The sequence below is a fragment of the Suricata suricatta genome, chromosome 14, assembly GCF_006229205.1.
Source record: "Suricata suricatta isolate VVHF042 chromosome 14, meerkat_22Aug2017_6uvM2_HiC, whole genome shotgun sequence".
Taxonomy (NCBI): Eukaryota; Metazoa; Chordata; class Mammalia; order Carnivora; family Herpestidae; genus Suricata; species Suricata suricatta.
Genome location: NC_043713.1, coordinates 61,403,717 through 61,418,561, shown reverse-complemented (window position 1 = coordinate 61,418,561; position 14,845 = coordinate 61,403,717). Strand labels below are relative to the sequence as shown.

The 14,845-nt window shown below is 41.4% G+C and overlaps 1 protein-coding gene across 3 annotated transcripts in view; it reads left to right on the top strand.

Annotated features, from left to right (window-relative positions):
• The window catches only part of DGCR2 (DiGeorge syndrome critical region gene 2), a 93,231-nt gene that overhangs the window by 70,484 nt on the left and 7,902 nt on the right, over nucleotides 1-14,845 (top strand). For all 3 annotated transcript variants that reach the window (XM_029921343.1, XM_029921344.1, XM_029921342.1), the window contains 2 exons: nucleotides 1,085-1,261; nucleotides 11,619-11,822. In XM_029921343.1, the coding sequence (XP_029777203.1) occupies nucleotides 1,085-1,261; nucleotides 11,619-11,822 (381 nt within the window). The remainder of the gene's footprint in view (nucleotides 1-1,084; nucleotides 1,262-11,618; nucleotides 11,823-14,845) is intronic.

The window sequence follows — 14,845 nt, the reverse complement described above, 5'->3', positions numbered from 1 at the left end:
TCCAAATGGTGTGGGAAGACACCCCAAAGAGCCTGGGTCTCTCCCCTGCTCTCCGTCCATGGCCCTCCCGTGAGTCTGACCACTGGGGCCTCAGAATTCCCTAGCAGGGGTGTCAGCTGAGGACGGGGCTTCTAGCCCACCATGCTTCCCGAAAGCCCATTTTCCCGCCCTTGTCAGGGAGCTGGGAGGCTGTGTTCCCAGTGTCCATGGGATGAAATCCTGCCTTCATACTGCCTGGATCCTCAAAACTGACCTCCACGCTTGGTCTTGGGAACAAGCGGAGTTGAAAAGGCCTGTGTGGAAATGCCTCGTTTCTGCTGAAGGGTAAACTGCACTGACATCTTAGTAAAGTGAGATGATCTCCAGTGGCCCACATCTGGGTTAGCCTCAAGGAACCTCTTGGGGTCTAGTGTCAGAGGGCTCTCTGAGCTAGAGAATGGGCTCTAGGAGCTGACTCTGCTGTGCCCCAGGTGAGGCCAGAGTCGCATCTCCTGGAACATTGCATAAGAGAGGCTTAGGGGTTCACAGCCCCCTCTCCCAGCACCCCCACACTCCCACCCTGGGCTGCCAGGGCAGCCTGATTTCCGATTGTCCGATCCCCAGCTTGGAAGGCAGGAGTTCAGGGAGTTACAGGTCTCCCTGGAGCTGGGAGGGGGGCCCAGGGAGCCAGGCTTTCCAGTTCACTCAGCCAGCTGCTGCCTCTGTTGGGCATTAGAACCACAATTGTGCCTGAACTGGGTGTCCCTGACCTGTGCGGTTAGCGCCTTTTTGAGCCCTTCTCCTTTTAGTAGTCCATACCCTGTTGTAAGAGAGGACTTCCCCCTCCCTCCTCTGTTTATTTGTCCATCTGAACATCTACTTTTTAATCCACCATGTCTTGGTCCATTATTCTACTCTTCACGTTGCCAAGAGCTGTGTTCATAGCAACTAGGGGAGGTCATGAACAAATGCCCAGACCGTGGTGCAGCTAGCTCTTGGTGGCCCACAAGCCCTTTGACTGATCATCCAGTTTGGGGGACACTGGCCCCCAGAGGTACCGCATGTGATTGGCATGTAGGCTGACATCATGTTATTTCTCCCGCAGGTTCCTCAGAAGTGTTCCTGCCGCCAGACCCCATCTTCGCCTCGGCCATGTCGGAAAGTGACAACGTGTTCTGCGCCCAACTCCAGTGCTTCCACTTTCCCACCCTCCGCCACCACGACCTGCACAGCTGGCATGCGGAGAACTGCTACGAGAAGTCTTCATTTCTCTGTAAAAGAAGTAAGCCACCTTGTCTGGTACTCCTAGTGAGCTGTGAGGAAGTGCTTCTCACGAGTATGTGGCTGTCTGGTCTCTGGACCTTGGCGTCAACCTTGAGTAGACTTGGACATCACGGTACACGAGGGCAGACCCCTATGTCTCAGTGGGGTGGTAGGAGCTCCTTGCCTGGCTCTCACCCCACTCTGAAGGGGCACAGGTGCTGTGGGGAGAGGGCAGGAATCTGGGCAGTGGTTGATATCCATGAGCCCTCTTTTCTCTTTCCCAGCGTAGAGGTGATAATTCCTGCCCTCCTCATCTCGTTGTTGTTAGAAGATTAAATGAGAATGGTGACAGAGGACATGGTACATCTTGTGATGTCTTAGAGCTTCTGACTGCCTTGGTCACCTACCTGTACTCTCCTTAGGTCTTTCCAAGACTGCTCACTTCACAACTGGGCCACTCCCCACCTCAACCTGTGGTCTTTCCCTGTCTCTCACTCACCCACAGTCCACATCAGGGTCTCCTCCAATTTTAGGGACTTGCAGTGTATTATGCATACTGAGGGCAGGGCTCCTCACCAGGCCCCTCTGCAGTGGGTGGAGGCCGAATCAAATCCAGGCTGGGTTGCAGCCGATGATCTCAGCACCATTAATATGGACCATCATCCCCTTCCCTGCTGATTTTTCATGGGTCAGGGGTTCATAGATGTCTGAGCCTGTTTGTGGACTCCATTCTGACCCTTGGCTGTTTGTCAGGCCTGTGTTGATACCATGCTGTCTTTACGGGAACTTTGAGATACATCCTCCTAGCTGGTGGTAGGCCTCTCTCTGTGTGTTTTGCCCCTTATGTTGTCAATTCTTGACCTTTTGTTCTGCATGAATTTTAGGATCCATTTTCTCAGCTCTGTTATTAGAATTCTTACTTGGTTGGATTCTCCTAGATTTTCTATTTAGACATTTTTATGTTCTCTTTCAAATCTTTACTTTTTATTTCTTTACCTTCCCCCTCCCCCCCTTGCTCCTTTCCTTGCTAAGGTTTTTAGCGTAGTGTTGATGAGAAGTGCTGGCAGTGAGTGTTCTTATCCTCCCAACCTAAAGGGGAAAGCTTTTAGTGTTCAGTGTTAAATATGGTGTGGCACTTTCCTTAAGATTGACAAAATACCTTTTTAAGGTTAAGGAAGTACCCTTCTATTCCTAGTTTGCCAGGAATTTCTACATTCCTGAAATGTAAATGCATTTTCTGCATTTATTGGGATTACGTGGCTTTTCTTTGCTGACTTGTATTGCTGTTTTGTTTATAATACATGGTTTGATCCATCATTTACTTTTTGACACTGGTAGATTCTCTGATGTTAAACCATCTCGGGTTTTTCGTGTATCTATTGCTGGTTTTGCTTGGCTGATAATTTTATTTAGGATTTTTTAAACTCCTTTAAGAAGTGAGCTTGGCCTGTTATGGTCCTTTCTGTGCTCTCCTTGACTAGTTTCTATATCACATTTACATTCAGTTTATGAAACGAGTTGGGAAGCATTCTTTTTTACCAGTCTCTAGTCAGTCTGCACAAGTTGGGGATGATCTTGTCCTCGAGTATTTGGTAGACCATACTCTTTAAGACCATCTGGGCCTGGGAGGTGGGTGATATTGTAATTTGATATTTAGACACAGTTAATGATCTTTGAACAACACGGGTTTAAATCCACTTATACGTGGATTTTTTTCAGTAAATACAGTAGCACTATTGTAAATGTATTTTCTTTTCTTTATGCTTTTCTTAATAACATTTTCTTTTCTCCAGCTTATTGTAAGAATACAGTGTTTAATACATATAACACAAAATATGCATTAATTGTTCATGTTATCACTAAGACTTTGGGTCAACAGTAGACTATTAGTACTTACATTTTGGGGGAGTCAACAGTTATACATTGATTTGCAACTATGCAGAGGTCAGAGCCCCTAAATCCTGCATTGTTCAAGGGTCCACTCTAATTTCAAACTTAGGGAAAAGTTGTGAGAATATTATAAAAAACTTTCTCTCCTATACCCCCTGCATAGATTCACCAATTACTTGTATTTTGCCACATTTGCTTATCATTTTTTCTCTGCATATTTCTTCTGAACCATTTGAGGGTAAATTGAAGTTCCAATGGAAAAGGCAGATAACAGAGCGCCTGGGTGGCTCAGTCGGTTAAGTGCCCGACTCTGGCTCAGGAATGATCTCATGGTTCGTGGGTTTGAGCCCTGCATCTGGCTCTGTGCTGACAGCTCAGAGCCTGGAGCGTGCTTTGGATTCTGTGTCTCCCTCTCTCTCTACCCCTTCCCCACTTGCTCTCTCTCTCTAAAAACTAAAACATTAAAAAAAAAAACCAAACAGGTGGAAAATGCCACCAGTGGGCTTATAAACAGACTCGACACAGCCATTGTCTGTATATTTAGCGTCTTAGATATATCAAATCATGAGGCATATAGTGTCACTTTGCCCTGACATTGGTGACATTAGCTTTGATCCCTGGATGAAAGTTGTGGTTGCCAGATTTTTCCACTGTAAAGTTCTATGTTTCCCCTTTTTTTAGTTAATAAGTAGTATGTGGAGAGATAGTTTGAAACTATGTAAAATTATTATGCCTCATCAAACTTGTACCCTCTGATGTTAAGCATGTACTGGCAATTTTCTAACTCTTTCATTTCTTCCCTATTTACTGGTTGGCATTCTTTTGTAAGGAAAAGCATTCCCCTCTGCCCCATTTATTAATTTCTTTATATTAGAATGCACTCTTAGATTTTTATTACATTAGCTTGGTTATAATTCATCACTACCATTATTTTTATGCTTAATTTGACCTGTTTATGCTGGCTTTTTTAAATGTTTATTTATCTCTTTTTTTAATGTTTTTTATTTATTTTTGAGAGACAGAGAGAAACAGCACGAGCAGGGGAGGGTCAGAGAGAGAGAGAGACACAGAATCCAAAGCAGACTCCAGTCTCTGAGCTAGCTGTCAGCGCAGAGCCCGACACGGGGCTCGAACCCACGAACCATGAGATCATGACCTGAGCCGAAGCCAGAAGCCGGACACTTAACCAACTGAGCCACCCAGGTGCCCCAGTGTTTACTTATATTTGAGAGAGTGTGAGTAGGGGAGGGACAGAGAGAGAGAGACAAAATCTGAAGCAGGATCCAGGCTCTGAGCCATCAGAACAGAACCCGATGCAGGGTTTGAACACACAAGCATTGAGATCATTACCTGAGCTGAAGTCAGATGCTTAACTGATTGAGCCACCCAGCCGCCACCTTTTTTTTTTTTTTTTTGACATTTTTTATTGAGGTTCAGATGCATTTAAAGGAAATAAGACAGACAGATCCCTTATGCATTTTGCCTGATTTCTCCAAATGGGAACATTTTGTAAAACTGTAGTATAATACCACAGCCAGGATATTGACTTGGACACAACCCACTGATCAGGTCAGATATCTCTAGTTTTACTTGTACTCATTTGTATGTGTGTGTGTGTGAGAGAGAGAGAGAGAGAGAGAGAGAGAGAGAGAGAGAGAGAGAGAGATCTATAGAATTTTATTATTTGTGTAGGTTCCTGTAACATAGTCAAGATATGAGTAGTTCCAACACCACAAATATCCTCCCTATTATTCCTTTATTCCCATACCCACTTGTGGTAGAATTCTCCAATAAAACCACTTGGGCCTGAGATTTCTTTTGGGGGGAGTTTTAAAATTATGAATTCAACTTATTTGATGGTTGTAGGACAGTTCAGATTGTCTGATACATGTTGAGTGAATTTTTGATAGTTTGTGGTTTTCAAAGATTTGATCCATTTCTTGTAAATATTCAAACTTAGCATAGAGTTGTTCATAGTGCTCTCTTATTAACCTTCTTATGGCTGCAGGATTTATAGTGATAATCCCTATTTCATTCCTGCCATTGGTAATCTGTGTTTCTCCCATTTTGATTTTGTCAGTCTTGTGAGAGGTTTATCAATTTTGTTGATTTTCTTGAAGAAGCAGCTTTTTGTTTCATTGATTTTTCTCTATTTTCAATTTCACTTGATTATTGCTCTTTATTATTTCCTTCTGTGTGCTTTCTTTCTCTAGTTTATCTTGTACCCTTTGGACTCAGCCTTTTTCCAGAGGAGGACCTGGGCACTAGTTATGCTCATGACTTTTATACCCTTTCAGTGGACAGAGCTAAGGTGTGTGTGTGTGTGTGTGTGTGTGTGTGTTGGATGTAGATCTTTGATATTAATTTAGTTGTTTTAATTATTATGGACATAACTCAAGTTATCTGGTTCTTTCTGAGTCAGTTTGGTAAGTTCTGTTTATCTATGGCATTGCCTATATGTCTAAATTTTCTAATTCATTTTTGTCCAATTCTCATGATTTTTGAAACATTCGTGTTTATTATTATGGCCTCCTTTTCATTCTTTTTTTTTTAACGTTTATTTATTTTTGAAACAGAAAAAGACAGAGCACAAGTAGGGGAGGGACAGAGAGAGGGAAACATAGAATCTGAAGCAAGCTCCAGGCTCTGAGCTGTCAGCACAGAGACCAATGTGGGGCTCAAACTCACAGACTGCAAGATCATGACCTGAGCCAAAGTCAGATGCTTAACTGACTGAGCCACCCAGGCACCCCTGGTTCCTAATATTTTTACTTTCCTCCTTTTTTGTTGTTAGTCTTATGGAAAATTTGACTCTTTGATTCATCTTTGTAAATAACCAGCTTTGCATAGTAAATGATTATCGTTGTATATCTGTTTTCTGTGCTATTATTTTCTACCATCAATTTCTATACTTTTACTTTCGTTAGGTTTACCCTTTTCTTTTACCATCTTCTAGAGTTAGATCCTTATTTCCTTAATTTTTAGTGTTTTTCTAAGAGAAGGCATTTAAAGTTTAGTTTTCCATATATACAGGGTTTTTCCTTAATGCAAGTTTGATGAATTTGTACCCATGTATAACCATTTCCCAAATCAAGATGTGGAATATTCCCAACCTCCAGAAGATGCTTCCTATCCCAGCCTAGTCCGTGTATTTCCACCTTCCAGGAAGACATTCTCATGTTCTTTCTTTAGAATTTTTGTTACTGTTCCCTACGTGCTTGGACTCTTGGTCATGTGATTTTTTATACATTTATTAGCTCAGGCTTACTGTTGGCATTGTTCAGGTCTGTTTTGGCTGCATGATACATCAGTTGCTAAAAGAGATGTATTTTGAATCTTTCAGCTGTGGATGTTGATTTATGTATTCTTCCCTGATGATTCTCTAATTTTAGCTTTAAAAATCTTGAGATGATGTTGCTGGGGGCATAAGTACTCATAATTATTATATCTTCTTTATGAATTGAACCTTTTTATCAAAGTGTTAATGATCCCTTTTTATCCATAGTAATTTTTGTTTGCTTTGCTTAAAATCTTACTTCTTTTCTAGTGGTAGCTACAAAATGGTGATAAGAGGCTTAATAATCAGATAGCCAGGCTTTAAATCCAGGTTTGGCTTTGGGCAATTTCGTGATCTGTCCTTGGGTTCCACATCAGGAACAGATGTTAGTAGGGCACCCACCTCACTGTGTTGTTGGGAGAGATTAGTTAACATACATGCAGTGCAAAGAACAGTCCTTGGCATAGAGAAAGCTCTCAATATATAGGAACTATTTTTATTACTATTACATAATCTTGTACTACCTTCCTTTTAATATGTGTTTTTGTACTCTTTTAAGTCTTCAAGTTGATTTTAGCACCTTGTTCTGTGCTGTTTACTCGGAATTTTGCTTGTTGTTTTTTTTTTTTAATCTTTTCCTGACTTAACATGAGATTTATCAACTTTTTTCTAGTCTCTTTTTTTCTTATACTGGTTCAGAAATGATATCTGCCCTTCCTGTTAGTGGTTACCCTTACATTTTTAAAGGCATAATTGATTTATTTTTTAAATCTAAAGACAGTCAGTGCCTCTAACTTACTCCGGTTAATACAAAGACTCTATATTTCTTTAGCTCCAGTTGTTCCCCAGCTTCTGAATTACCCATACTTGTTGTCTGTTACTTTAGTTTTTCTTCGTTTTACATTTCTTTTATTTTTATGTTTATTTTTGAGAGAGAGAGAGAGCGAGAGAGAGAGACAGACTCCAAAGCAGGCTTAGCACTGTCAGCATAGAGCCAGAAATGGGGCTTAATCCCATGAACCACGAGACCATGACCTGATCTGAAGAGTCAGATGCTTGAGGCACCTGAGTGGCTCAGTCAGTTTAGTGTCTGACTCTTGATCTTGCCTCAGGTCATGATCTTTTGGTTCATGAGGTGGAGCTCCCCATTGGGCTCTGTGCTCACAGCATGGAGCCTGCATGGGATTCTCTCTCCTCCTCTCTCTCTCTACCTCTCCCCCACTCACATGTGCAAGCTCTCTCTCTTTCACTCTCAAAATAAATAAACATTTAAAAAAATTTTTTTAATTTTTTTTAATGTTTTTATTTATTTTTGAGAGAGAGACAGCATGAGCATGGGAGGGTCAGAGAGAGAAGGAGTCACAGGATCTAAAAACAAGCTCCAGGCTCTGAGCTAGCTGTCAGCACAGAGCCCGATACGGGGCTCAAACCCACAAACTGTGAGATCATGATCTGAGCCGAAGTCAGACGCTTAATCGACTAAGCCACCCAGGCGCCCCAGTAAATAAATTTTTAAAAAAGAAAAAGTTGGACACTTAACTGACTGAGCCACCCAGACACCCCTGTTTTAACACTTCTTAAATGATTCACTTGTTTTAAGAAGTTAGCACATTGACAATAAACTATAAAACAAAAAAAAGACAAATATATTTTCTGGACATGAATTTTCTATTCATAAGCAGAAATAACAAATATTATTTTTCAAAAACATGAAAAACAAAATTAAAGTTATTTTAAATTTTTAAAAAGTTAGCATTTATATATATTTTATCATATGTTTATTAGTTTCTTATTTATTATTTCCTCTTGCATCCCACTTCTTTCTGGATTTGGCTTTTTATCTCTCAAATGGATTCATCAGCAGCTCTTTGAGGTGAGACTATGTTGTTAGTGTTACACTCTATTACTCTCTGTATGAGAAGTCTGTAAGTCTTGCCTCCAATTCTGAACATTAGTTTAGCTGGGTATAGATTTGTCAGTTAACAGTTAATTTTTCTCAAGACTTTGAAGATGTTATTTTATTGTTTCTGCCTGTTTCTTGCTCTGAACTGTCATATGCCTTTCCTTGGTTTATAGGTGCTTTATAAATTTTAAAACTTATTACTTGTTATGAGCACCCCACCCAGGTACCCGGGTGCCCCAGTCTGATAAGGCTGGCCTCTGACATAAGTTCTCATTCGTGTCCTCTCCTGACTCTGACCTAGTGACATTTCAAGTGCTCCAGTGAAACCCCCTCATGCTTTTGCTTCTGTTCTCTGCCCTGACCCCCAATAAAGTTCTTGCTGTGGGTCCTCACTCCTTCTCTGCTTCCCACTCACTTGGTTGAGCAGCAGTGTTAGTGCTCTTCCTGTGTGATTCCTCTTGGCATGCAAGGACTCTGTCGGTCCAGGACCTATGAGTATAATACCCTTTGTTTTCCTCTGCCTCCACTGTCGCCCCTCTTGTGGCCACACCTAACTGACCTGCCTAAAGGAACACAGGACAGGAGGTAATCTTGATCTCTCATTGCTTTTGAGAGCTTCTCTTCGTTGACACACTGAGATTTTATCACATTGTGTCTAATTATTGATTTATTTTTATTTGTACTTTTAGGACCTCTCGGGATTTATGTGTTTGATTAATTATGGAAAGATCTCAGCCAACATCTTTGTTTAACACCTTTATTGAGATGAAATTCACATACAGTAATACCTTGGTTTGCAAGCATAATTTGTTCTAGAAACATGCTTGTAATCCAAAGCACTGTATATCAAAGTGTATTTCCCCATAAGAAATAATGGAAACTCAGGTGATTTGTTCTACAACCCCAAAATATTCATATAAAATTATTACAGTACTGTAATATAATACAGAATAATAAAGAAAACACAAAATAGAAAGAAAAATAAGTTAATCTGCACTTACCTTTGAAAACCTTCATGGCTGGTGTGAGGGAGATGAGGGAGAGGAGGATTATTGTGTAACACAATTTTCATTATCACTAATGGAATCACTGCTCTCTATTGCCTCCATGGAATCTTCTTCTGCATGGGGGCCATTGTATATGCTCACATAGATGTTGACTACAGTACAGGATTAATAAATGTGTCATACACTGTATTTAATGTAACTGACAATAAGGCAGCAGAGGAAAGGGTCTGTCTATAATGAAGCAAAGCATTCCTAGGCTTACTCTTGTATGAAAAAGCAAACAACTGTCCATAGGTGCTTTGAAGTGAGAAAAAATACACTAGTGCCAGTTGTGGGGACCTTCCAACGTTCTGAAAAATCACTGATTACTACAAACACTGCAGCCTGAGACTGAGCATCCAAGCATGGGAGACAGTTACCCACAATCCTGCAGGGAGAGAGAGAGAAAGAAGAACCTTTGGCTCAGTTGTGCTCATGTGACATGCAGTATCATATTGCAAGTCACCGCTTGTTTATCAAGTTAAAATTTATTAGACATGTTTGCTAGTCTTGGGGAACACTCGCAGAACAAGTCACTCCCAATACAAGACTTTACTGCACCTTATAATACGCCCATTTAAAGTATACCATTCAGCACCTAAGTACCACCTGCCAGTCCTTTCCTTAGCCCAAAACAGCTTTGCCTCCACATACCTCCTTTGGGCTTAATTGGCAAACACATACATTACATTTCTATATGTTAGAAGCCCAATACGACATTATAAACACAATATTTTATACAATTGCCTTTTCAATAAGTTAAGAGGGAAAAATACTCATTGATATTGTCTTTCATAATTACATAATTATCTTCTCTGGTGCTTTTTGGTTTTTTATATGGATTCAGATTCCTCTCTGAGGGTCTCTTGCTTTCTGCCTGAAAAACTTCCTTTAGGGAGGTTAATAAAAATGGCTTTCCTTTTGTATTTCTTGTAAAGTGAGTGTGAAAGCAACAAATTCTCTCAGATCTTGTCTTTCCAGGAAAAGTCTTTATTTCGCCTTCAAGTTTGGAAAGCTGAGTTTGCTGGATATAGGATTATTAGTTGACCAGTTTTTTCTTTGAGTACCTTCATTATGTTATCCGACTGCCTTCTTGCCTCTGTTCTTTCTGCTGAGAAGTCAGCTGTCAATCTTCTGAGGGCTCCCTTATCAGTAACAAGTCATTTCTGGTTTGCTGTTTTTAAGGTTTTCACCTTTTCTTCAGCTTTAGCACTTTTACTATGATGTGTCTGATGTGTTTAGGTTTTGTGCATTTATCCAACTTGGAGTTTATTATGCTTCCTATATATAGGTTTTGTTTTTCAGTGAATCTAGCAAGTTTTCAGCCCTTATTTCTTCAGATATTTTTTTCTCCTTCCACTCTCTACTCTTCCTGGTACTTTCATTTAGTCTATGATGGTGCACTTGATGGTGTCCTGCATTTCTCGGAGGGCTGCTCATTTTTCTTCATTCTTTTTCTCTCTTCTAACAGAGTATAATTCTATGTGAATTTCTTTCCCTGTACATTTCTGACCACTTGAGTTAGGTAGATTTGACCCCAGTCACCTGGTTGTGGGATTTCTGATGGGTTTTTCTAAACCTCTCCACTCCATTTAGGCACTGAAACAAACTTCTCATTTCCCTTTGCCTTTCACTGGCCATGTATGTTTTGGGAGAGCTGCCCCTGCTTCATCACTCATCCCTTCCTCCAGGTTATCTGTTGTGTCTGCTTACTGGCTTAGGGGTCTGACTTTTCAGCTCCCTTTTGTCTCTGGCCATGGCTATTTCTTCTTCTAGCCCCAGGTCAGCTCTGTACAGAGTTCAGTGTGTGTGTGTTGGGACTGGTGGACTGTCTTCATGAGCAGAAGTAGCAGCTTCTTGGGGAATTCATTGTGACAGATTCTCAGATGCGTCCTAGAATGGTTAATAGGCATAGCAGCTGCATCTTAAAATTGAGGAAACCTCTAAGTAAACTGCTTAGACAAACACTTCAAAGCTAACACTTCTCCACAGGCTTTTCCCCTGAATCTAGCACTCCTCTCTCCCCTAGCTGTCTCAGCTCATGGCCAGGTGTGCCCTGACCAAGTGTGCTTTGTCCTAACAGCGAGCTGTAGTGACCACTCCCTGCGCCGTGGGGCAGACTCACACACTCCAGCACGGGCCGGCTCCCAGGCTGATCTTGCCTTCTCCTCTGTTGTCATCCGTCCCCCAGGTGGCGGGAGTCAGGGCTCCTTCTGCTGATAATGCACACGTATAGAAGGCATGTGTGTGCTTGTTGCAGGTCAAACATGTGTTGACATCAAGGACAACGTAGTGGATGAAGGGTTCTATTTCACCCCCAAAGGAGACGACCCATGCCTGAGCTGCACCTGCCACGGTGGGGAGCCTGAGATGTGTGTGGCTGCTCTCTGTGAGAGGCCCCAGGGCTGCCAGCAGTACCGCAAGGACCCCAAGGAGTGCTGCAAGTTCATGTGCCTGGACCCAGGTGAGACTGATGGTGGGTCACAAGTCAGCCTCCCTGTTCCAAGCTGGAGCCTACGTGTCTTTTTGCTTTCTCAGTGGTACGGATTCATGAGAGCTCATGGTGCATGGCATAACAACGGTGGCAGCATTTGTTCACAGAGCTGGCCAGCTACTCCCGTGGGCATGTGTGTGTCACATGACCCAGCCTCCTCTAACCGCCACCTCTCAAGTTGCTTATGTCAGCTCTCAGGTAACAGGTATCGTGCACCAGTGAACTTGAACTTGAGTGTGGATGTCTGTTCATGAATCAGTTGTAAATGATGGCTTCAGACCTGACCTGTCTTTCTCCCCTCAAGACTTATGTCCCCATTTGAGCTCTTTCCTGAGTATGGTGATGTGGAGGATTATGACACTTTTTATGCTTATAGTCATTGATTTTTACTATTAAAATCCTTAAGAAAAAGATTAAATACTATCCTCAGTTTTAAGAGAACACTCCTATCTCCCAGGTGGGGAGAAACTATGTAGGCATGTGGTCTCTAGATAACCCTCTTCCTTCCTATTCCACGCACACACACGCTAAAGAGTGGCAGATAGCAACGCACTCTGTAGGGCCATTAGTGGGCATCACACTCCATACAGCATGCTGGATTGTTCTCTACACTGAGTTGGCATCTCTGAATTCATGATCGTAAGAGAAATGTAAATCAAAAGCATGAATTTGTTTTTTTTTTATCTTTGCTGCTGCAGTGTGAGAGAGACATGGGCAGGGACTTGTGGAAGTTCCTGAGCTCATGGACCTTGTAGAAGAACAGCTTGGGCAGGGCGTGTTGGCCATCTCCATCCTGCAGGGTCCCCGTGGAGGAGATACTGGTTTGCCTAGGGCTGGTGGGATAGCTGGAGCTAGCACATGAGAGCCGTAACAATGAGAGCTCTCCTAGAGTAGAGAGCTGTCCACGTCTCTGCATGCCAGGAGGGTTTCTGGGGAGAGGGAAAAATAGTGTCAGAGGGTGTCTGAGATTTGGCCAAATCAGTGCAGGCAGGTATGAAGAGTACAGAGGAGCCCACCAGGGTACATGGAGTTCAGTGAGAGTATCTTCCAAAAAAGATAGAGATACTTCCACCCAAACTGGGAACATTGGGAAAGTATCCCCCTAAACAAGGCAAGGATATCTGCTCTCACCACTCTGTTCAGGGCTGTACAGGAGGTCAACGGCAATGCCAAAAATGAAATGGTATCCAGCCCAGAAGGGGAAAATGAAATTTTTTTTTTTACTAGATGACATGATTCTCTGCATAGAAAATCCCAGAGATCTACAGAAAAGAAACTGAAACTAGTAAGTGTGTTTAGCAAAGTCTCTAGATACAAGATCAATATATAAAATTCCATTGTTTTTATGTATACTACTTATGAACAGTTGGAAGTAGAATTTTCTAAGTACAATTTACAGTACCAACAACCATGAAATCCTTAGGTATAAACCTTACAAATATCTGCACAATCTGTATGCTACTAACCATAAAATACTGATGAAAGAAATCAAAGGTGTAAATTAAAGGAGAGGTACACATGTTCATGGATCATTAGGCAGTTAATTTCCCCAAATTATCTTTGGATACAATGCAGTCCCAACTAAAATTCCAGCAGACTTGGCAGACATCAATAAACTGATTCAAAAATTAAGTAGAAAGGCAAGGGAATTAGAATAGTCAAAACAGTTGTTAAAAAGTTGGAGGATTCATGGTACTTGATTTAAAACTTAGTGTACAGTCTTACTAAACAAAACAGTACAGTATTATCAAGAGATATATAGATCAGTGGACTCTAGAATAGAGTCTAGAAATAGCCCCACACTTATATGGTCAACTGGTATTTGACAAAGGTACAAAGGCAATTAAATGGAGAAAGGATAGTCTTTCAACAAATGGTGCTAGAAAATTGGACATCCATATGCAAATATATACACATACACACACCTTAAAGGTGTACTATGTGTACAAATTAACTCAAGGGGCACCTGGGTGGCTTAGTCAGTAAAGCATCTGACTCTTGATTTTGACTCAGGTCATGATCTCATGGTTCGTGTGATTGAGCCCCACATCAGGCTCTGCACTGACGGTACAGAGCCTGCTTGGGAGCCTCTCCTTCTCTCTCTGCCCCTGCCCTGCTTTCTGACTCTCTCCCTCAAAATAAATAAATTTTTAAATGTTTATTAATTTTTTAATTAACTCAAAATTAGAAAACTTATAGAAGAAAATATATGCTCTAAAAAAATAAAGTCTGTTAAAAGAAAATAGAGAACATAGAAAAATCTTTGTGACCTTGGGATAGGCAACATTTATAGCTGATATCAAAAGCATGATCCACAAAAGAAAAATTGATAAACTAGACTTCATCAAAATTGAAAACATCTGCTGTTTGAAAGTTGCTTAAGGAAATGAAAAAATGAGCCACCAACAGAGAAAAATATTTGTGAAACACAAGTCAGACAGAATCTTGTATTCAGAGTATATAAAGACTGTACAAACTCAATAATAAGAAACCACCCTATTAAAAAGTGGGGAGGGGCATGTGGGTAGCTCAGTCAGTTGAGTATTCGACTCTTGATTTCAGCTCAAGTCATGGTCTGTCTCACAGTCTGTAGGTTCAAGCCCCACACTGGACTCTACACTGACAGTGCAGAGCCTGCTTGGGATTCTGTCTCTGCGTCTCTATCTGCCCCAACCCCTCTCACATGCACACATGTTCTCTCTTTATCAAAATAAATAAATAAACTTTTTTTAAGTGGGGAAAAGATTTAAAATGACATTTCACCAAAGTCATGATGGCAAACAGCTGAAAAAATGTCAAATACACTTGGGCCACCACACGTAATGGAAGACTGAAATAACAGAACTGCCAACTCTGAATGGTGGCTGAGGTACAGAACAACTGTCCCTCATTTACCCAAGGGATACAGACGTGCTGATGCATAGGAGCACATGTACCCCAATGTTCATAGCAGCACTGTCAACAATAGCCAAAACATGGAAAGAGCCTAAATG